This window comes from Bombina bombina, chromosome 1, assembly GCF_027579735.1.
Source record: "Bombina bombina isolate aBomBom1 chromosome 1, aBomBom1.pri, whole genome shotgun sequence".
Lineage (NCBI taxonomy): Eukaryota > Metazoa > Chordata > Amphibia > Anura > Bombinatoridae > Bombina > Bombina bombina.
Genome location: NC_069499.1, coordinates 223,823,928 through 223,849,577, shown reverse-complemented (window position 1 = coordinate 223,849,577; position 25,650 = coordinate 223,823,928). Strand labels below are relative to the sequence as shown.

The following is a 25,650-nucleotide window of genomic DNA, read 5'->3' as shown; positions in this document are numbered from 1 at the left end:
ATATATATATATATATATGTATGTTTTTCTAGGTAGGTTTGGGAGGAGGAATGCATTACTGGGAGCTAGCTGTTGATTGTAGGCTGCACATAGATGGACCTTTTCTTTGGTTTACCTGATGTGTTCAGCTGACTACCAGTGGTGCCTTGCTGATCCTTTAATAAAGAATATCAAGTGAATAATGATATTTGCTAATAGACATAAAATGGAAAATTGTTTACAACTGCATGTTCTAAGTAATAAAAGGAAACTGTTGGGTTTTAGTATTACTGGGGAAAATAATTTGTGCCCTGAGTTTTGACTGTAGTATCTTATGTGCCCAATACCACCTCATGGCAAGATGTATATGCCCCAAGGAGAGGTAACCTTGATGACTAAGGTATGGGAAAAATGCTCACTGCCACATTGGTGTCAGGACTGAATAAAGAAATCCATAATAAATTGGTTTCTCAATTGGTTTCCGCCCATTCTGATTGGCGAGATAAATCAGTCCCAACACTAATGAGCTTAGCGAGCTCAATACAAAGGAACATAGAAGTATAGAAAAAGAAAACACTAAGGGTAATGCCAGTATGTGCCCCTAGGAAACCCCAATAGAAACAGTTTAAGGGATAAATGAGGGGGAACCCAGAAAAGGTAAATGTTATAACTGTGGGAGAACATTTGATGGACTGAGCTTCCAGTGCTACCAACCATGTCTGAGAGCAGAGGGGGTGATGCCTTTGTTCGCCTGACCCTCTCTGACATGCCATACCATTTTGTGGAGTGTTTGGTGGACACTGGAACAGACCGCAGCATTTTCAAAAGAGCTATAGCTGTTATGAAATTAAAGGCACATCAGCGAGCAATAGATCCTATCACTATGGGTAATAATAGGGTAGATGAAGCAGCCAAGAAGGCAGCTCTCATGATACTCCTACAGTCCTCTGAAACTGTGGAGAATTTGAAAGTGGAAAAATGCTGGTTGCAAACTAGAAAATGAGGTTTGGAAACATGGGGATGGTAGATTATGTGCACCTACAGTGCAATATCTTGTTTTAGCCAGTTTATCTCATCTCCCTTCCCATGTTTCCAAAGGGGGAATGATTGCAAGAATGATTGCAAGTGTTAATAAATTTTGGTTTGCACCAGGTTTCTCACAATTTGTAACTGAATTGTGCAAGAAATGCATGATGTGTGTTAAATACACTACAGGTAAATTGACAAAGGTGGAGATGAAACACCTTGTAAAACCTGACTACCCATTCCAAAGACTGCAAATAGACTATATTCAGCTGCCCAAATGTGGTGTGTATGAGTATGTTTTTGTGTGTAGACATGTTTTCCTCTTGGGTGAAGGCCTGGCCGGTTGCCAAGGCAACAGCAGGTGTATCAGAAAAAAAAACTGATAACTGAAATTGTGTGCAGATATGGTTTACCTGAAACATTAGAATCTGATCAAGGGACTCATTTTACTGGGCAAGTGTTTGCAGAAATGATGACAGGGTTGCAGATTAATCATCTGGGAAAGTAGAGAGAGCCAATGGTGTTTTAAAAAATAAAATAGCTAAGATCTGTGAGCAGACAAAACTTACTTGGGTACAAGCCTTACCTTTAGCCCTCTTTGCAGTAAGACACACCCCAAAGGCAAAGCATGGCCTTTCGCCATTTGAAATTTTGTTTGGTAGACCACTAATAGGTCTTTTCTTTCCACAAGAATTACATGGGCAGTATGCTTCTCTAACTGATTATGTTGTTCAGCTGCATGAGCAACTGACTAATTTGTATGGAAAAGTTTTCTCTTCATTACCAGATCCAGAACAAATAACTGGAACTCATCACCTGCACCCTTTAGACTGGGTGGTGATAAGAAGATACGTGAGGAGACACTTAGAGCCCCGGTTTGACGGCCCATACCAGGTGTTACTGACAACACCCACCTCAGTCAAAGTGGAAGGGAAACCAAACTGGATACAAGCCTCTCACTGTAAGAAAGTGAACTTCCAGGCCGGTGATAAAAACCTGTGTTAAAAGGGTGAGACTACTGGGGACAAAGTGGGTTAACTAACTGCCAAGATGCATATACTGTCCTGTTTTTTTTCTTTGTCCTTTTCTTTGTGTTTTATACCTCTATATACCAGTGAAGGGTGACAAACGGACAAAATTCTATCTGGCTTTTACACCAACAAACCGTCAAGCAACTGAATGCCACAGACTGTTGGATATGCTCTCATGTTCCTGCCAATCATAAAGGAATCCCTTTAATAGGTGTACCAATATCAATGAATGATTTAAAGGTGACAGATTACAGCTATGATGTTCAAATAGATATAGATAACTCTGTTCATAATGCTATCTCAGATCAAGGTACATACTTAGAACTTGCTGGTATAGTTTCTACACCTATAATATGTCTTGGGCCAATGTATGTTAATTACATAGCAAACATGAAAGGTTGCATATTTAGTTTGCCCAAGGTATATGTGGGGGAAACAGATTGTAGAAATGCTACCTTTACATTTAATATGGAACCTAACAAAGTACCATGTGATACAGTAACTGCTGATTCTAATAGTTTATGTTTTTGTTCAACGTTAAAAGCTTTGTGTACCACTAGGTGTGCCTGTTTTGAACAGACAGACAATGGTGAATGGACCTGTCAAACTCAGTTATATAACAATATGAGATGGTTTCAACTATGGCTGGGAAAGATGGTAAGATTATTCCAATGGTCCTTAAACAAGGTATAAGTAAGAATTATTCTCATCTGCAGATAAAGTCTGGATGTAGTTTCCTGCCTGGACAGGTTGGGTAATTGAGCTAGCAAATAGAATTAACAAATATGCTAGTATTATGGATGGGATTATTAATGAGACTACAAGTTCTACATATGAATAAAGTAAAAGAGTTACAACAAAGATCTAGAGATATAGCTAAGGAAGGATGGGATCGATTGGAACCTGGTTTAAAAATATGCTTACAAATCTTTTGAAACCCATAGTGGTAGTGATAGGAGTAATTCTAATGTGCCTAATTGTTTGGAAATTGTTAATGATTTGTGTTTCTCGTTGCAGCAAATAGATGAAGACACCGATTGCTTAGGGTGATGATACAACAGCCACAGAGATGACCGAATGATAACTTAGTTCAGCTACCTGCCTTCCCTGCAGACCCTCCAGTCATTTTAGGAGACAGGTGGAAGATTTCATCTGTGCGAGGGGGTCCCACAATTGCACCTCATCAGCTTTGGGCCTACTACAGGATTTGGACCTAGGCCTGTGAAGGGATGCAGTTCTGGCTGCTGTTGTTATCTGTTTAGATAGAGATTGCATATTTTGTGTTTGCGTGTAACCAATAAAGATGTGTGAATGCTTAGAGGAAATGATAACTATGTAGGCAGATCTGGAATGGAGGCTCAGCATCCCACTGTCTATGCAGCTTATCTGTATACTCAGTGATATACAGTCTGTCTAAGGGGTCATTTCCAGATAGGAAGGTTGTTAGTTAGTCAAGTAAGAGACACAAAGTAATAATGGCGTGATAATAAACGCAAGGTAATAGATAAATACATGTGATAATAAAATTATCAAAAGGGTGAGAAATGTTAAGGAAAAATATTTTTAATTCTGTATATATTTCTCATGTGTTAGAATATGGGCTGACTATAGCAGTTACATTTCACTTGTGTTCAGCTATTTTACTGCTGTGTGTGCAAACTAAGTCTTTCAGTCTTAGGAACAACACCCAAGTCTGTATGGACAGGATAAGAAGACGACCACGAGGTGCATAATGTGAAGATTCTCAGAAACACCCAACATGCCCTATAAAAAGAGAGACATTGTTGCTATCTAATGCTGCACGCCACACACATTTGTATTACTATGTAAAATGACCGGTTGTCATTTTTGTTGTAATGTTTAATTGTACAATTATAACCTTATTAATTTGGAACAGCTGTCTGATGTTAATTTTTTCTTCAACAGTATAGAATTATTTTTGCTAAGGTGTCTAAGTGTGCAAGCTTGAAGTGAAATAAGATCATTTAAATCACACAGTTCTTCAAACGCAAGGCCTGTGTTAGACGGAGAGTTTATTGGTAAGTGTCCGTCTGGAGTATGTGTTAGATGTGTGTTGGTTGAAGTGTTAATAGCTTGTGTGAGTGTGGTAGATTGCTGTGAGTAAAGATCAGTGTTAGAATTATTATCTAAACTAATGTCATTTAGATTCTGCGTAGTAAAGTGCTTTAGAGTGATTTTCCTTACTAGTGCATTTAAGTCTAGAATGGTTGTGAAAAGGTCAAAATTGGTGTTGGGTGCAAAGAACAGGCCTCTATTCAGAAGTTGAGTTTGGTGATATGTGAGTGTAACGTGAGATAGATTGATTACTGCTTCTTTGTTAATTTCTTGATTCGACTCGGGTACCTGGAGGGTAATTCCTTTTTTGGAGTACTACTAGTAATAGGAGTATTAACTAATGTGGTGAGAGGGGTTCTACCTTGTGATGTTGAAGGCTGTGTCTTCTTGTCTTTTACCTTGTTTTATACTTCTTAAGGCGGTCTCTGCTGTAATTTGGGTATTAGTGTCTGTGTATAATGAAGAGATGGCAGAAAAGAACTGGTCTAGAGAATGTAGAATAGGGTCCTCTGACTCAAGATAGGTATTAGCCCATCTCCTTGTTTCTCCCCGGAGACATGATATGACAGTGCATACTTTTATATGGTCATTGCTATAGGTTTGGATATTCTAATAATTTAGAATAGGGTCCACTGACTCAAGATAGGTATTAGAAACTTCGATAGAGAATTCTATCTGGAAGAAGAATACACCACAAGTAAGCAAACAAACTGCATATACTATAGAAGCTTGACGATATCCAAGCACCTGACTGCAGGGGCAGCTGACTTTTATTGCTGGAGTGACGTAAGAAGGTTAAGGTTTGTAGGTAAAAACTTAAAGATACAGTAGGAAAAACATAACACTCAGGCATACACACACACCTAGGGTTGCCACCTTTTGCCCAGAAAATTCCTGGACACTGTTTAAGTGGGCATGGAGAGGGTGTGTTTCAGGGCGTGGCTTGGGTGTGGCTTGGGCATGGCTTCTCGTAACCTCAAATTCATTATGAAATCAATATATATATATATATATATATATATATAAAATATATATATAATATATATATATATATATAATATACAGACACGTCAAATTTCAGATGTGCTTACTGTACACAGACTCTTCCTTTTAATAATTGTAAGTTCATTGTCCTAAACAAGCTCAACACCCGGACTGCCTATATGATTCCAATTTCCCCAATTACCCCGCTGTTTGGGCTTACAAACTCTGCCTCCTACGGTCCTACATGGCACCACACCAACACCTGCCTCTCCCTGCCACTCTCAGCTGCAGCCTGCAGGATGTGACGACTCGACCGGCCTCTTCCCCCCACTGTCCCACACCATCCTCAGTCTCTCCTCCAGACAGTCAGACTCCACCTACCCTTTTTTTTTTTTTTGTAACCCCGGGCTAAGCGCTCCTCTGGCCAGCTAATATTTTGGAAAGTCTGTGCTCACTGCTCCTTGCTGCGCCAGGGAAGCGCTTAGCCCGGAGCATTTGAGGGTAGTTCCGGGACACGGGACACAGAGCCTCAGACCGGGACTGTCCCGGTGAAACCAGGTCGGGTGGCAACCCTACACACACCACATGCACACATACTCAGACATACACATGCATGCACACAATACACATATACACCCACACATACACATTTGAGAGGGGGTATTGGAGATGAGCTTGATGATTTTATCTGCAGCTAAATTATACTACTAGTATTTTATGTGGTTGTTCTGACTTGGCGGAGCTATGGAGACCATAAATGGCTATATCTCTGCTTTAAAGTGTCCCTGGAAGTTTTTTCAAATGTTGGAAACTATGCTCATACAAATCCTGCTTCTCTTTTTTATGTTGTCTAATGTATGGATTTTACCCTGATTTTAGGTATATTGTTACTAGGAACCATACAAACAGAAAAGCAACACTGTAAGCTCTTATAGAAAATGGTTTGCAAAACTCCTTCAGAAATATTGTATTCCCTGGCAAGAGCCCTTTAAGTAATGCATACGTATTCATACGCAAAATGCTCCTGCAAAACACATTTTCTAAACATAATTCTGCATTTCATAGTGTCTTAATCTACCACATATGGTCAGCATACTATTCCTCTAGGAATATGCTGTGCATCCTTGCATTATTACCGGTATTTATACGAACCTTGTAAAATTCTAAGACCCATACAACACAATATAAACAATATTCAACCATTAGCTCACTTGGCAGTCATACTTCACTACTTTTTGGTTCCATTGCATGGTAACAAATCTTTGTATCCATCTGTGGTAATTAAGAGGTTAACTTTGAACTGAAACATGAATTTCTTGCTGTTTAAGTTAAAATGTAACCTCTTGTTGGATAAAAAAATGTAATACTGAAGCATCCTTTGATTATGAGAGTGTGTATGCACGTATTTATGTGTGTTTGTATATGTATGTATGCATGTAAGTATGTATGTTTGAGTGTGTGTGTGTATGCACGTATTTATGTGTGTTTATGTGTCTTTGTATATGTATGTATGCAAGTATGAGTGTGTGTGTGTGTGTGTGTATGCATGTATTTATGTGTGTTTATGTGTCTTTGTATATGTATGTATGCATGTATGAGTGTGTGTGTGTGTGTGTGTATGCACGTATTTATGTGTGTTTGTATATGTATGTATGCATGTATGTATGTATGTATGAGTGTGTGTGTATGTATTTATGTGTGTTTATGTGTGTTTGTATATGTATATATGCATGTATGAGTGTGTGTGTGTGTATGCACGTATTTATGTGTGTTTGTATATGTATGTATGTATGAGTGTGTGTGTATGTATTTATGTGTGTTTATGTGTGTTTGTATATGTATGTATGCATGTATGAGTGTGTGTGTGTGTGTGTGTATGCACGTATTTATGTGTGTTTATGTGTCTTTGTATATGTATGTATGCAAGTATGAGTGTGTGTGTGTGTGTATGTATTTGTGAGTAAGTTAGTATATAGATATGGGTGTGTTTTTGTATATATATGGATTGTAATTTCACTACTTAATACAATACATGTTATAAGTATTGCTGGAGGACGTTGGAGTGTGAAGTAAGTTATATCTATTGTATAACAAAGATGATATGGTGCTTTGCAAAAATATAATCTCCCCCATTGCCCCTCTCGATATTGGGCTCTGGACCCGCCCCTGTTGAGGAAGGCCAAAATCTAAAGCCAGAAAGAAAAAGAAAAACTCTGGAACAAAGCTCTAGCCTGTAGTTCCATACTAACACTAAGTAGAGCTGAACTGAGAAAAGAAGGAATACTAAGGAATAAATATGGAATTAGTGGCATCTGAAAGACATTAAGAAAGTTTTTGTCAAGCTTCAAGCAGTAAAGTTATGACCTAGTTATGTCAATATAAGAGCAACTTAAGTAATATGGTTTTGGGGGGTAAGCCTCCTTAGGCGCAGCGCCCATATGTTACCGCATAGCACAGCGCACTCACAAATCCAGTAATAAAAATACAGTAGGCAATTACCCCACAGTAGCACCTCGTATATATTTTCAGTATAAATCCATCTAGAGACATATGGGGGTTTTTAATTTCAAAAAGTATATTCTAGAAGACATGTCTTATGTTATAAGTACACTGGGGGACTTAATTAGTAACAAAATGAATGACAAATTAATATCCTTGCCTGAGCATAGAAATTAAAAATAAACTAAAAAACAAAATAAATAAATAAACTATTGTAATTATAACTTTACAGAATGGTAACTATTCAATTGGGTGAGTACATATAAAGTTAGCTGTATCATTTGTAATCATAAAAGGGACATGAAATGATTCAGATCATACAATTTTAGAAATGTTTTGAATTTACTTCTATTTTTACTTTATTCTCTTCGTATCCTGTGTTGAAAAGCAGGTAGGCAATCTAAGGAGAATGCATGTTACTGTAGCGCTGTAAGGTAGCAGTTTTCCAAGAACCATGTTATACATTTGCAAGAGAAAATAGTACTGCTGACACCTGCACACTACCTTCATAGGAATACTTTTCAACAAAAAAATCCATCATAATGATGATAATAGAAGTAAATTGTATGCTCTTTCTGAATTATAAAAAAATAAATGAGTTTCTTGTCCCTTTAATACCATTCTTACATGTTTTATAATCAAGGTCAGTTATTCCATTTGTGCCCTTAATTCTTTATAATCAATGACAATGGCATGAAATAGTTACTTATATTTATGCCTAGGTACTTGTTTTTTATCTAAAAAAAAATGTAACAAAATCTTTACAGTGAAGGTATAATACTACAGGGAGTGCAGAATTATTAGGCAAATGAGTATTTTGACCACATCATCCTCTTTATGCATGTTGTCTTACTCCAAGCTGTATAGGCTCGAAAGCCTACTACCAATTAAGCATATTAGGTGATGTGCATCTCTGTAATGAGAAGGGGTGTGGTCTAATGACATCAACACCCTATATCAGGTGTGCATAATTATTAGGCAACTTCCTTTCCTTTGGCAAAATGGGTCAAAAGAAGGACTTGACAGGCTCAGAAAAGTCAAAAATAGTGAGATATCTTGCAGAGGGATGCAGCACTCTTAAAATTGCAAAGCTTCTGAAGCGTGATCATCGAACAATCAAGCGTTTCATTCAAAATAGTCAACAGGGTCGCAAGAAGCGTGTGGAAAAACCAAGGCGCAAAATAACTGCCCATGAACTGAGAAAAGTCAAGCGTGCAGCTGCCAAGATGCCACTTGCCACCAGTTTGGCCATATTTCAGAGCTGCAACATCACTGGAGTGCCCAAAAGCACAAGGTGTGCAATACTCAGAGACATGGCCAAGGTAAGAAAGGCTGAAAGACGACCACCACTGAACAAGACACACAAGCTGAAACATCAAGACTGGGCCAAGAAATATCTCAAGACTGATTTTTCTAAGGTTTTATGGACTGATGAAATGGGAGTGAGTCTTGATGGGCCAGATGGATGGGCCGTGGCTGGATTGGTAAAGGGCAGAGAGCTCCAGTCTGACTCAGACGCCAGCAAGGTGGAGGTGGAGTACTGGTTTGGGCTGGTATCATCAAAGATGAGCTTGTGGGGCCTTTTCGGGTTGAGGATGGAGTCAAGCTCAACTCCCAGTCCTACTGCCAGTTTCTGGAAGACACCTTGTTCAAGCAGTGGTACAGGAAGAAGTCTGCATCCTTCAAGAAAAACATGATTTTCATGCAGGACAATGATCCATCACACGCGTCCAAGTACTCCACAGCGTGGCTGGCAAGAAAGGGTATAAAAGAAGAAAATCTAATGACATGGCCTCCTTGTTCACCTGATCTGAACCCCATTGAGAACCTGTGGTCCATCATCAAATGTGAGATTTACAAGGAGGGAAAACAGTATACCTCTCTGAACAGTGTCTGGGAGGCTGTGGTTGCTGCTGCACGCAAGTTGATGGTGAACAGATCAAAACACTGACAGAATCCATGGATGGTAGGCTTTTGAGTGTCCTTGCAAAGAAAGGTGGCTATATTGGTCACTGATTTGTTTTTGTTTTGTTTTTGAATGTCAGAAATGTATATTTGTGAATGTTGAGATGTTATATTGGTTTCACTGGTAAAAAATAAATAATTGAAATGGGTATATATTTGTTTTTTTTTTAAGTTGCCTAATAATTATGCACAGTAATAGTCACCTGCACACACAGATATTCCCCTAAAATAGCTATAACTAAAAACAAACTAAAAACTACTTCCAAAACTATTCAGCTTTGAAATTAATGAGTTTTTTGGGTTCATTGAGAACATGGTTGTTGTTCAATAATAAAATTAATCCTCAAAAATACAACTTGCCTAATAATTCTGCACTCCCTGTATGTGCTAGAGATTTCTGCTGACATATTCACCACATTCTGGAAACATAAGCTTCATTAACAATAGGATGGGTTTGATTCAACTTATTACAAAAGTTAATACCCCAGATAAAAAAAACTATATAAAAGCTGCTATCAACAATTTTATCAGTCTGGGCTTGTATACAGAAGAGAACATTGCATTGGATTCAATTTGGATTTTCCAATTTACAACAAAATGGGTGAGGATGCTGTAACTTGATTGATTTTATTATCATTTTAAAACACACACACACAAACACACACACACACACAAACACACACACAAACACACACAAACGCACATGCACACATACACAAAGACACACACATACATACACAAACACACTCACACACAAACACACACATACACAAACACACACACAAACACACACAAACACACATGCACACATACACAAAGACACACACATACATACACAAACACACTCACACACAAACACACACACACACACACACATACATACACAAACACACACATATATATATGTCTCTACTGATATTTTTTTGATTAGATATTGTCTAAGTGGAGGAATGAAATTGCCTTTACATTGCGGTCTATGGAAAATATTTATGTATATACAGATATAAACACATAAATATATATTTATATATACATGTACATATATGTTTATGATTTGCTGCCATCACTGCGTGACTTACCCCCTTCGCTGCGCTTTGGTTCTGTGTCGTGTATGACGGCATCAGAACAAGGTTTTCATTGGAGCGTTTGAAAGAGTACTCTCGTGAGCACAATGCTTCCCAGCAATGTGAACGTTCGCTCACTTTCGCACTGCTGTCAACTTTGAATACCAGCGCACATTAGCATGTGCTGGTATTACTCAGTGGAGCGCAAAAATCGCTTTCATGAAAGCAATATAAAGCGCTCCACTTGTAATCTGGCAATTAGTGATCATCTTTAATACAGCTCATTATCTCTTTTTCACCAGGACAGAACAACTGGAACAATATGTGTGCTTTGCAATTGAATAGAGAGGTGTTATAATTATAATTGTTAAAGAAACTGAATTCCATTTGTATACAAGTATGATGGGTATACAGAGAATGTTTGCTTACTTATGTTTTTAAATGTTTAAGGCCAGATTATGAGTGGAGCGCTAATGTTTGCGTGCGTGCGATAAGGGGTTTATTGCGGGTGTTTAAACTCGTTGGGTTTATTGCTGGTGTTACAAGTTGAAAGTTAATGTGATTGAGCTCAAAACGCTAGAATGATTACCGCAACTTCAATGATATGGTTAATTCTTTTGCGAAAAAAAAAAGTTGCACAAAACACATCAAAAATACATTACAGAGTATAGTTACACTCATAATAACACTATCTAATCTGTTAGGAAAAAATGCAGGGAAAGGTTTTTAACATTAAGATACATACATATACATTTTTAAAGATTTATATGTATGTGTATATACAGTATATATATAAATATATGTATACATATGTATTTTTGTATTTATAAGTCTATAAATACATTTATATATATATACATATATACATTTATATATATATATATATATATATATATATATATATATATATATATATATATATATATATAAAAAGTAATGAAGAGTGCACTCACCAGGACTTTTCAAAGTTTTATTCCAATTATGTGAACGTTTTCGGGGGATTAGCCCCTTCCTCAGACATACAAAATACAATACAATACATATTGTATTTTGTATGTCTGAGGAAGGGGCTAATCCCCCGAAAACGTTCACATAATTGGAATAAAACTTTGAAAAGTCCTGGTGAGTGCACTCTTCATTACTTTCTATTTACCTATCTGCTGCACCCTGGGCATGTGATTTGGATTTCTGGAGTGCTTGTCTACTTTGAACTTTATATATATATATATATATATATATATATATATACACACACATACATAGAAGTGCATTGGAGCCCTTTGCAGTCAAGAAGATGAAAACATGTAAAATCATATTTATGCAATATTCATATTTAATAAAGTGTTATACTGTGTATTATTCAACAAAAAAACTAATATCAAAATTAAGAATTAGTGCAAAAAATATGGGGCTGATTTACAAAGTGTCTGTCCGACATGGTATGCTCAGCAGATCATGTCCGACAGACATCTCTGAATGCCGACAGCATATGCTGTCAGCATCTAACATTGCACAAGCTGTTCTGGTGAACTGCCTGTGCAATGACGTCCCCTGAGATTGGCCGCTAGCAGGGGGTGTCAATCAACCCGATCATATACGATCAGGTGGATTGATGTCTGCAGCCTCAGAGGCATCGGACGAGTTAAGACCGCGGCTTCTTAATTGCTGTTTACAGCGAGCCTGAAGGCTCGCGCGGAAACAGGGGCATCAGGGGCCATTCAGCCCTTGATAAATCAACCTCAATGTGTAAAAATACAAAACTATTTTATCAAAAAGTCCTTATAAAAATCCAACAGTTGTACATCAAAAGAACTGATCGAAAGTGGCTATTCAGGCAGCTCCTCCAAAACTGAGTACTCCAGCTCAGAACGCATTATGCTGATAAAGTTATAAGCACTGGGTGCGCCATATAGCTTATCACCATTTTCAGAGGCCGAATTATCAAGCTATCAACTATGCTGTATTAGACGGCACCAAAACTCTTGCCTAACATCGTGGCCACGGACCTGAATACGCTCTCCATATTTATTAAAAAAGCTGTCAAAAAGACGTGCACAACTTTATTTATACCCTGTTACTAAACACTGCCACTGTACTAAAATGTTTAACCCCTATCCCGCCACTCCTGGACCCCGCCGCAACTAAATAAAGTTATTAACCCCCATCCCGCTGCTCCCGGAGCCCACCGCAACTCTAATAAAGTTATTAACCCCTATTCCGCCGCTCCCGGACCTCTCTGCAACTAAATAAATGTATTAACTCCTAAACCCCTGGCCTCCCATATCACTATTACTTACTAAACCTATTAACCCCTAAACTGCCAGCCCCCCACATCGCCATAAACTAAATTAAGCTATTAACCCCTAAACTTAACAACCCGCTAACTTTACATTAAATATTAACTCATCTCTATCTTATAATAAATTTAAAATTACCATTAGAATTAAAATAAACTATATTAAACTACTAATTAACCTACCCTAACTATTATCCTACAATTACATTAAACTATATTAAACTAATAATTAATCTACCCTATTATACTAAAACTACATTAAACTAACAATTAAATTAACTATATTACATTTCTAAAAATCTAACCCTACTCAAGTTATTTAAATCTACTATTAAAAATTACTAAGTTACAAAAAAACTGTTACACAAAATAAAAAACACTAAGTTATAGAAAATAAAAAACACTAAGTTACACAAAATAATAAACACTAAGTTACACAAAATACAAAATAAATTATCAAATATTTAAACTAATTACACCTAATCTAATATCCCTATCAAAATAAAAAGCCCCCCAAAATAAAAAAAAACCCTAGCCTACCCTAAACTACCAATGTCCCTTAAAAGGGCCTTTTGCGGGGCATTGCCCCAAAGAAATGAGCTCTTTTACCTGTTAAAAAAAAATACAAATATCCCCCCAACAGTAAAACCCACCACCCGCACAACCAACCCCCCAAATAAAAACCTATCTAAAAAAAACTAAGCTCCCCCATTGCTCTGAAAAGGGCATTTGTATGGGCATTGCCCTTAAAAGGGCATTTAGCTATTTTACTGCCCAAAGTCCCTAACCTAAATTCTAAAACCCACCAAATAAACCCTTAAAACCTAACACTAACCACCGAAGATCCACTTACAGTTTTTAAAGCCCGGACATCCATCCTTACCCAAGTGGCAGAAGTCCTCAGCGAAGCCAGCAGAAGTCTTCATCCAAGCGGGCAGAAGTCTTCATCCAGACGGCATCCTCTATCTTCATTCATCCGGTGCGGAGCGGCTCCATCTTCAAGACATCCGTTGTGGAGCATCCTCTACTTACGACGTCTCTTGAAGAATGAAGTTTCCTTTAAATGACGTCATCCAAGATGGCATCTCTTATATTCTGATTGGCTGATAGAATTCTATCAGCCAATTGGAATTAAGCTTTCATCCTATTGGCTGATCTGATCAGCTAATAGGATTGAGCTTGCATTCTATTGGCTGATTGGAATAGCCAATAGAATGCAAACTCAACCCTATTGGCTAATTGGATTAGCCAATAGGATGAAAGCTCAATCCTATTGGCTGATTGCAACAGCCAATAGGATTTTTCCCCCTTAATTCTGATTGGCTGATAGAATTCTATCAGCCAATCGGAATGTAAGGGACGCCATCTTTGATGATGTCATTTAAAGGGAAACTTAATTCTTCAAGATTCACTGTAAGAAGAAGATGCTCCTCGCCGGATATCTTGATGATGGACCCGCTACGTGCCAGATGGATGAAGATAGAAGATGCCGTCTGGATGAAGACTTCTGCCCACTTGGATGAAGACTTCAGCCCGCTTGGATGAAGACTTCTGCCGACTTCGATGAGGACTTCTGCCGCTTGGATGAGGATGGATGTCCGGTCTTCGAAAACTGTAAGTGGATCGTCGGTGGTTAGTGTTAGGTTTTTTTAAGGGTTTATTGGGTGGGTTTTAATTTTAGATTAGGGTTTGGGCACAGAAAAAGAGCTAAATGCCCTTTTAAGGACAATGCCCATACAAATGCCCTTTTCAGGGCAATGGGGAACTTATTTTTTTTAGATAGCTTTTTATTTGGGGGGGGGGTGGTTGTGTGGGTGGTGGGTTTTACTGTTGGGGGGGTGTTTGTATTTGTTTTTACAGGTAAAAGAGCTGATTTCTTTGGGGCAATGCCCCACAAAAGGCCCTTTTAAGGGACATTGGTAGTTTAGGGTAGGCTAGGGTTTTTTTTTATTTTGGGAGGCTTTTTATTTTGATAGGGATATTAGATTAGGTGTAATTAGTTTAAATATTTGATAATTTATTTTGTATTTTGTGTAACTTAGTGTTTTTTATTTTTTGTAACTTAGTTGTTATTTTTTGTAATTTAGTGTTTTTTATTTTTTGTAAGTTAATTTTTTTGTAATTTAGTAATTTTTAATTGTAGATTTAAATAATTTTTGTAGGGTTAGGTTTTAAATATATAATATAGTTAATTTAATTGTTAGTTTAATGTAATTTTAGTATAATAGTTAGGGTAGGTTAATTAATAGTTTAATATAGTTGAATGTAATTTTAGTATAATAGTTAGGGTAGGTTAATTAATAGTTTATTATAGTTTAATTTAATTCTACAGGTAAGTTTAAATGTATTATAAGATAGGGATGAGTTAATATTTAATATAGTTTAATGTAATTGTAGGATAATAGTTAGGGTAGGTTAATTAGTAGTTTAATATAGTTTATTTTAATTCTAATGGTAATTTTAAATTTATTATAAGATAGAGATGAGTTAATATTTAATGTAAAGTTAGCGGGTTGTTAAGTTTAGGGGTTAATAGCTTAATTTAGTTTATGGCGATGTGGGGGGCTGGTGGTTTACGGGTTTATCGGTTTAGTTAGTGGTAGTGATGTGGGAGGCCAGGGGTGTAGGGGTTAATACATTTATTTAGTTGCGGTGGGGTCCGGGAGCGGCGGGATAGGGCTTAATATATTTATTTAGTTGCGGCGGGGTCCGGGAGCGGCGGAATAGGGGTTAATATATTTATTTAGTTTCAGTAGGGTCCAGGAGCGGCGGGATAGTGGTTAATAACTTTATGTAGGTGGCGGCGATGTTGGGGTGGCAGATTAGGGGTGTTTAGACTGGGGGCTTATGTTAGGGTGTTAGGTGTAAACGTAACTTTTATTGTAGCATATACATCAATGGGATATCTGGCAGCATCGAACATGAGCTTTTGCTGCTTTCAGACTCCCATTGATTCCTATGGCATCCGCCGCCTCCAGGGTGGCGTATTGAAAACCAGGTATGCTGGGCCGGAATAGCCGCAAGCGTACCTGTTAGAAATTTGATAACTTGCAAAAGTTGTCAGATAGTGCCGAATTTGTATTTGGAACATCTGTAATGATGTAAGCATCGATCTGTGTCGGATCGAGACCGGCGGATTGTATGTTACATCTCAAATTTCAACTTTTGCCGGTCTGTAGGCTTTGATAAATGGGTTGAATCAAGCTCGCCACAATTACGCTGCGGAATTCCAGCGTATTTGCGGTTGACAGTTTGATAAATATCCCTCATAGAGTAAAAGTGTGGATTTGTGTTAATGGAGCTTTCCCCACATTTAGTGATCACCAGAAAGGTGAGTATTAGCGTGCTGAAACCCCTGAGCTGTTTAGCAAGCTCACTTTCAGAACCACTGGAAACTACAGTCTAGGATGCTCCAACAAATCTTGCAGCTCCGTGGCAGTCTCCAGCAACTACTACACAAGAACTCGAGGTAACAGCAGCCAACTTGATTTCAATATTGAACTAATACTATAATCAAATAGGACTTCCACTTGGAAAATTGTAAAACTCTAGTTCTGTACTATAATCTGGCCTGTAACAGTTAATCATTTCATAGAGAACCATTCCCTGAATGTTCACTTATGGCCCCTAATATCAACTGATTATAAAAATGTAGCAATTTGATCTTTCCTTCAGAATCTACAAATATGTTCTCAAGAGTGCAAAATGGTCCTCTAGTCAAGTAACAAGCTAATTCACTATCAAAATAGTGAGATCACATACACCAGTTGGCTGTTGTTACCTCAAGTTATACTGTGTATTTACTGTAAATATTTCACATTCCAATGCTCTGCACGAAGCAGAATATGTTCTAAGTATTTTAAAATAGATATTCCTATATATACAGGTATATATCTGCATACAAAGAGAGAAGCGCTCTACCAGGAACGAACAACAGCTCAGTGGCTTGTTCTATGGCGATTTACCACCCGGAAGCAGCCTCTTTTAGACCAGTGTGCTTTTCACAGAAGAAAACTTTCCTGAAGTATATCAGTCTGATCCCGCCAAGTAAGGTCAGTCCAGCCCCGAAATACCAGGCAATTCTCCTCTGAACAAGGAACATGACAACCCCAGACGATCGTTTCGGCCTTCTATGGGCCTCGTCATTGAGGTGCAGCCACATTCCTCTAAGTACACTGGGCAAGGAGTCCACGTCTGGTTTCCCCCATCACCCATAGGGAGACTTCCCCAGGGTCATAATAATTTGCATACAAAGAGAGAAGCGCTCTACCAGGAACGAACAACAGCTCAGTGGCTTGTTCTATGGCGATTTACCACCCGGAAGCAGCCTCTTTTAGACCAGTGTGCTTTTCACAGAAGAAAACTTTCCTGAAGTATATCAGTCTGATCCCGCCAAGTAAGGTCAGTCCAGCCCCGAAATACCAGGCAATTCTCCTCTGAACAAGGAACATGACAACCCCAGACGATCGTTTCGGCCTCCTATGGGCCTCGTCAGTGAGGTGCAGCCACATTCCTCTAAGTACACTGGGCAAGGAGTCCACGTCTGGTTTCCCCCATCACCCATAGGGAGACTTCCCCAGGGTCATAATAATTTGCATACAAAGAGAGAAGCGCTCTACCAGGAACGAACAACAGCTCAGTGGCTTGTTCTATGGCGATTTACCACCCGGAAGCAGCCTCTTTTAGACCAGTGTGCTTTTCAGAGAAGAAAACTTTCCTGAAGTATATCAGTCTGATCCCGCCAAGTAAGGTCAGTCCAGCCCCGAAATACCAGGCAATTCTCCTCTGAACAAGGAACATGACAACCCCAGATGATCGTTTCGGCCTCCTATGGGCCTCGTCAGTGAGGTGCAGCCACATTCCTCTAAGTACACTGGGCAAGGAGTCCACGTCTGGTTTCCCCCATCACCCATAGGGAGACTTCCCCAGGGTCATAATAATTTGCATACAAAGAGAGAAGCGCTCTACCAGGAACGAACAACAGCTCAGTGGCTTGTTCTATGGCGATTTACCACCCGGAAGCAGCCTCTTTTAGACCAGTGTGCTTTTCACAGAAGAAAACTTTCCTGAAGTATATCAGTCTGATCCCGCCAAGTAAGGTCAGTCCAGCCCCGAAATACCAGGCAATTCTCCTCTGAACAAGGAACATGACAACCCCAGACGATCGTTTCGGCCTCCTATGGGCCTCGTCAGTGAGGTGCAGCCACATTCCTATAAGTACACTGGGCAAGGAGTCCACGTCTGGTTTCCCCCATCACCCATAGGGAGACTTCCCCAGGGTCATAATAATTTGCATACAAAGAGAGAAGCGCTCTACCAGGAACGAACAACAGCTCAGTGGCTTGTTCTATGGCGATTTACCACCCGGAAGCAGCCTCTTTTAGACCAGTGTGCTTTTCACAGAAGAAAACTTTCCTGAAGTATATCAGTCTGATCCCGCCAAGTAAGGTCAGTCCAGCCCCGAAATACCAGGCAATTCTCCTCTGAACAAGGAACATGACAACCCCAGACAATCGTTTCGGCCTCCTATGGGCCTCGTCAGTGAGGTGCAGCCACATTCCTCTAAGTACACTGGGCAAGGAGTCCACGTCTGGTTTCCCCCATCACCCATAGGGAGACTTCCCCAGGGTCATAATAATTTGCATACAAAGAGAGAAGCGCTCTACCAGGAATGAACAACAGCTCAGTGGCTTGTTCTATGGCGATTTACCACCCGGAAGCAGCCTCTTTTAGACCAGTGTGCTTTTCACAGAAGAAAACTTTCCTGAAGTATATCAGTCTGATCCCGCCAAGTAAGGTCAGTCCAGCCCCGAAATACCAGGCAATTCTCCTCTGAACAAGGAACATGACAACCCCAGACGATCGTTTCGGCCTCCTATGGGCCTCGTCAGTGAGGTGCAGCCACATTCCTATAAGTACACTGGGCAAGGAGTCCACGTCTGGTTTCCCCCATCACCCATAGGGAGACTTCCCCAGGGTCATAATAATTTGCATACAAAGAGAGAAGCGCTCTACCAGGAACGAACAACAGCTCAGTGGCTTGTTCTATGGCGATTTACCACCCGGAAGCAGCCTCTTTTAGACCAGTGTGCTTTTCACAGAAGAAAACTTTCCTGAAGTATATCAGTCTGATCCCGCCAAGTAAGGTCAGTCCAGCCCCGAAATACCAGGCAATTCTCCTCTGAACAAGGAACATGACAACCCCAGACGATCATTTCGGCCTCCTATGGGCCTCGTCAGTGAGGTGCAGCCACATTCCTCTAAGTACACTGGGCAAGGAGTCCACGTCTGGTTTCCCCCATCACCCATAGGGAGACTTCCCCAGGGTCATAATAATTTGCATACAAAGAGAGAAGCGCTCTACCAGGAAAGAACAACAGCTCAGTGGCTTGTTCTATGGCGATTTACCACCCGGAAGCAGCCTCTTTTAGACCAGTGTGCTTTTCACAGAAGAAAACTTTCCTGAAGTATATCAGTCTGATCCCGCCAAGTAAGGTCAGTCCAGCCCCGAAATACCAGGCAATTCTCCTCTGAACAAGGAACATGACAACCCCAGACGATCGTTTCGGCCTCCTATGGGCTTCGTCAGTGAGGTGCAGCCATATTCCTCTAAGTACACTGGGCAAGGAGTCCACGTCTGGTTTCCCCCATCACCCATAGGGAGACTTCCCCAGGGTCATAATAATTTGCATACAAAGAGAGAAGCGCTCTACCAGGAACGAACAACAGCTCAGTGGCTTGTTCTATGTATATATCTGTATATATCTATACCTATACAGTATATAATTATATAGATATATAGGTATATATATATATATATATATATATATATATATATTGTTCCAAAAAAACATCAGATATATGTAGAAATATTTATTTACGAATAAACATATTCTTCTATGTGAAGAACATTGGAATGTAAAATAATTATATTTTCATGTCAGTTTAGCGCACATAAGAATATATGATCAGGTTTGCGTGAGAGTGAGTTTTTTTCATTGACTGGGGAAATACGTGAACGCACGCAATATTCTAACTTCATCTTTTTGCGCTCGCCTGGTAACTTTCAACTCATAATACAGTATGATATAATAAAAATCTTACTTCTAGCAAAGTTAACGCTCGAGTGGCCCTTAATATTTTAAAAGTTTTTTTTTTATAATTGATGAAGAAAACTTTATTTTCCAATGTAAGATTTTCATTTAAAATCAAGAAGAAATTTATCTTCTAAAATGGGAGTTTAACAGTTCCTGCACAGAACAAGGTTTTGTCTTAGACGAATTTGTATGTCTAGTAAATACAAATACACTATGCCATTTCAGAGTGTCTTCCACATGATAATATAATTATTTCAATTTGCCTTGGAATTCTCACAAACATGTTGAAAACACCAGTTTTGCACTTATCACCACCCTTAGGGGCAGAATTATCAAGCTCCGAATGGCTCGCCGGAAACAGCAGTTATTTTAGACCGCTGCTCCATAACTTGTCCGCCTGCTCTGAGGCTGCAGACATCAATCCGCCCAATCGCATACAATCAGGCTGATTGATACCCCCTGGCTGCTAATCTGCAGGGGGCGGCATTACACAAGCAGTTCACAAGAACTGCTTGAGCAATGATAAATGTTGACAGCGTATGCTGTCGGCATTTATCGATGTGCGACCGACATGATACGCTACATCGTATCATGTCCACTCGCACTATAATAAATCAGCCCCATAGATTGTTAAATTCAATGTGTCCATTTTATTGTTAAAAAATGTAGGTCAGGTGGATTGTGAGCAATTCCATATACCATATGGTTACTTTTATAATATTCTCTTGGACCTGATCTGTTCTTTCCCCAATGTAGAAATGTAATTATTTGCTTTGTAATGTTTCAGAACTTGGAAAAAACACATATTGTTTGCTGATAAATAGGATAAAAAAGATAGGAATATACAAGCAACAATAAATGCACCAACACATTTAATCATTTTATTTTTGCACGTTTATGCCCTTTAAGCATCTTTGTATCACAAATGCAATCTGCACTAGGAACATTGCAACCCCAGATGATTTGTTCAGCCTTCTTTGGGCATCGCCAGTGAGCACATTGGGCAAGGAGTCCACATCTGGTTTCCCCTATCAATCTTAGGAAGACCTTTCCAGGGCCATATTGCAAATTTGTCCGTTTTTGTCCATGCAATAATTAATCAGCCATTAAAGGTGGCTGGTTATTGCTACCATGAGCTCATGGTACCTATTAGTGCTTATAAGATTAACCAGAGATCAAGTGCCCCAAATAGCCACAAAATACAGTCTAGCGTGTTTTATTAAAAAAATAAAGACAGCAGCATCTTTATGTTTTAATAAAATAACTCCACTAGGCATTATTTTGGGGCTAAATTTGGTGGAAGTGGGGTGTTAGAAAAAAAACGGCACTAAAAAGTGCCTTTACTTTGCGGCATATGCTTATATACATATATATTTATGTAAATAAAAAGAGAGAAGAGCTCAACCTGAGAATGAACAATAGCATAATAGCTTATTCTATGGCTAGTTACCACCCAAGAAGCAGCCTTTTTTTGCTCAACATGTGCCTTTCACAGAGAAGAACTTTCCTGAAGCATATCAGTCTGATCCTGACTTCACAGTACAGTCCAGCCCCGAAATACCAGGCAATCCCTCTCTGAACAAGAGAAACAGCAAAACCCCAGATGTACGTTTTGGCCTATTGTGGGCCTCGTCAGTGAGGTGCAGCCATATCCCTCTAGGCACACTGAGCAACGGGTCCACCTCTGGATTCCTGCATCACACTTAGGGAGACTTCCCTAAGTGTCATAATTTGCATAAATAAAAAGAGAGAAGCGCTCAACCTGAGAACGAACAATAGCATAATAGCTTGTTCTATGGCTAGTTACCACCCAAAGAAGCAGCCTCTTTTTACTCAACATGTGCCTTTCACAGAGAAGAACTTTCCTGAAGCATATCAGTCTGATCCTGACTTCACAGTACAGTCCAGCCCCGAAATACCAGGCAATCCCTCTCTGAACGAGAAAACAGCAAAACCCCAGACATACGTTTCGGCCTATTGTGGGCCTCGTCAGTGAGGTGCAGCCATATCCCTCTAGGCACACTGAGCAACGGGTCCACATCTGGATACCCACATCACACATAGGGAGACTTCCCTAAGTGTCATAATTTGCATAAATAAAAAGAGAGAAGCGCTCAACCTGAGAACAAGCAATAGCATAATAGCTTGTTCTATGGCTAGTTACCACCCAAGAAGCAGCCTCTTTGTGCTCAGTGTGCCTAGAGGGATATGGCTGCACCCACAATAGGCACAGAACATCAAAGAAAAATTGCGATCCACGCCAGAAAATATTTAAAAAAGAAACTTTATTTCACTTCTTAAAAACAGATGAAGGATTTGACAGCGTGCAGAGTGAGCGCAGCACCTGGCTTACGCGTTTCGGCATACAAGCCGTAATCATAGCCACCCACAATAGGCCCACAATAGGCCGAAACGTACGTCTGGGTTTTTGCTGTTTCTCTCATTCAGAGTGGGATTGCCTGGTATTTCGGGGCTGGACTGTACTGTGAAGTCAGGATCAGACTGATATGCTTAAGGAAAGTTCTCTATGAAAGGCACATGTTGAGCAAAAAGAGGCTGCTTCTTGGGTGGTGACTAGCCATAGATCAATCTATTATGCTATTGTTCGTTCCCAGGTTGAGCACTTCTCTCTTTTATTATTGCAAATTATGACACTTAGGGAAGTCTCCCTAAGTGTGATGCGGGAATCCAGACGTGGTGACTATCCATAGAACAAGCTATTATGCTATTGTTTGTTCCCATGTTGAGCTCTTCTACCTTTTTTTATATATATTTATGTGTTTATTTGTTTATATACACTTATTAACACATAAATATATCAGTATATAATCATATACATATATATTTTAAATTGCTGCAATCGCTGCACTACTTACCCCCTTTGCTGCGCTGAAGTTCTGACGCCATCTCTGACGGCATCAGAACGAGGCTCCCATAGGAGCCTATGGAAGTGAACTCTCATGAATGCAATGCTTCACAGCAATGCAAACTACAAAACTTACACCAGCGCACATTAGTTTGTGCTGGTATTACACAGCGGAGCACAAATATCGCTTTCAGAAAGCGATATTTAGCACTCAACTATCAGGCCCACATTTGTTACACTATAATAACAGTCATGGTTAGTATAAAATAGTTCTTGAATCATATGAAACATTCAATGAAAGCTAAGCATGTGAATAAAGAGAGCCAAACATGTCTGCTTTGATATCTGAAATACCTTTCAGAGTTGTTTGTGTATATCTGTGTCAGTGTGTATCAGAATTCCTAGAGTAACCCAAGTGATTCTCTTCATTTATAGATGGTAGTTATGGTGACATTTCAAAGGTTGAGTGTACCGGAGCATCTGAAATGACATCCCAGCAAGACAATGTAAAGGAGAAAGGTAATGTCAATTAGTATTCTATAAAAGGAAACCATTGCTCTTAGTATTCAGAGAGGATAGTTCCTTATCTTCAGTCATTAGGGGAAAGAAACATTTTGCAGATTAAATACCAGTGCTCAAGTAATAGTTTATTTATGTGCTTGTTAGCAGCCTGGTTAACAAACAATGCAGATAAATGACCTGTTAATTACAAGACGTTTCTGTGATCTTGCAATAGAATAGCATATGCGCAGTGTGATTTTTTAAATTAATTATTTAAGTTTTCGGCAGCGTTTTTTCAATGGCGAAACTTGCCTTATTTGGAAAAACAAATCTGAACATGTTACGGTAGTAGGCAAGGCTTGATACTGTCATTCTGTCTGCAAACTTAAATATCTTTCAGCCAGATTACGGGTATTGCGTTATGAGCGGCTCGGTACTAACTTGCAAGTTTTTTCCACCGCACTCAAATACCAGCGCTGCTTTGTGCTTGTGCATGATCTCCCCATAGACATCAATGGGGAGAGCCGGCTAAAAAAAAGCCTAACACCTGCAATAAAGGAGCATAAAGCTCTGTAACGCAGCCCCATTGATTAATATGGGGAAAGAAAAGTTATGTTTACACCCTAACATAAACCCTTTGTCTAAACACCCCTAATCTGCTGCCCCTGACATCGCCGACACCTACATTACACTTATTAACCCCTAATCTGCCGCCCCCGACATCGCTGAAGCCTGCCTGAATTATTAACCCCTAATCTGCTGCCCCCGACATCGCCGACGCCTGCCTTCAGTTATTAACCCCTAATCTGCCACCACTGACATCGCCGACACCTACATTGCACTTATTAACCCCTAATCTGCCGCACCCAACGTCGCCACCACTATACTAAAGTTATTAACCCCTTAACTTAAAGTCTAACCCTAACCCCTAACCCTAACGTAACCCTAACCCTAACACCACTAACTTTAACATAATTAAAATAAATCTAAATAAAAATTACAATTAATACCTAAATAATTCCTATTTAAGACTAAATACTTACCTATAAAATAAAACCTAACCTAGCTACAATATAACTAATAGTTACGTTGTAGCTATCTTAGGTTTTATTTTTATTTCACAGCTAAGTTTGTATTTATTTTAGCTAGGTAGACTAGTTAGTAAATAGTTTTTAACTATTTACTAACTACCTAGTTAAAATAAATACACATTTACCTGTAAAATAAAACCTAACCTGTCTTACACTAACACATAACACATGTGGCTGCACCTCACTGACGAGGCCCATAGGAGGCCGAAACGATCGTCTGGGGTTGTCATGTTCCTTGTTCAGAAAATGTGGCTGCACCTCACTGACGAGGCCCATAGGAGGCCGAAACGATCGTCTGGGGTTGTCATGTTCCTTGTTCAGAAAGAGAATTGCCTGGTATTTCGGGGCTGGACTGACCTTACTTGGCGGGATCAGACTGATATACTTCAGGAAAGTTTTCTTCTGTGAAAAGCACACTGGTCTAAAAGAGGCTGCTTCCGGGTGGTAAATCGCCATAGAACAAGCCACTGAGCTGTTGTTCGTTCCTGGTAGAGCGCTTCTCTCTCTGTATGCAAATTATTATGACCCTGGGGAAGTCTCCCTATGGGTGATGGGGGAAACCAGACGTGGACTCCTTGCCCAGTGTGCTTAGAGGAATGTGGCTGCACCTCACTGACGAGGCCCATAGGAGGCCGAAACGATCGTCTGGGGTTGTCATGTTCCTTGTTCAGAAAGAGAATTGCCTGGTATTTCGGGGCTGGACTGACCTTACTTGGCGGGATCAGACTGATATACTTCAGGAAAGTTTTCTTCTGTGAAAAGCACACTGGTCTAAAAGAGGCTGCTTCCGGGTGGTAAATCGCCATAGAACAAGCCACTGAGCTGTTGTTCGTTCCTGGTAGAGCGCTTCTCTCTCTGTATACTAACACATAACACTACACTACAATTTAATAAATTACATTAATTAAATACAATTAACTAAATTACAAAAAAATAAACACTAAATTACACAAAATAAAAAAGAAATTATCAAATATTTAAACTAATTACACCTTATCTAACAGCCCTATGAAAATAAAAAAGCCCCCAAAAATAAAAAAAAAACCCTAGCCTAAACTAAACTGCCAATAGCCCTTAAAAGGGCCTTTTGCGGGGCATTGCCCCAAAGAAATCAGCTCTTTTACCTGTAATTAAAAATACAAACAACCCCCAACAGTAAAATCCACCACCCACAC

At 39.4% G+C, this 25,650-nt stretch overlaps 1 protein-coding gene across 1 annotated transcript in view; it reads left to right on the top strand.

Moving 5' to 3' along the window:
• The window catches only part of LOC128657338 (lysozyme g-like), a 115,408-nt gene that overhangs the window by 57,537 nt on the left and 32,221 nt on the right, over positions 1 to 25,650 (top strand). Inside the window, exon 2 of the mRNA XM_053711655.1 lies at positions 16,193 to 16,251. Within this exon, the coding sequence (XP_053567630.1) occupies positions 16,193 to 16,251 (59 nt within the window). The remainder of the gene's footprint in view (positions 1 to 16,192; positions 16,252 to 25,650) is intronic.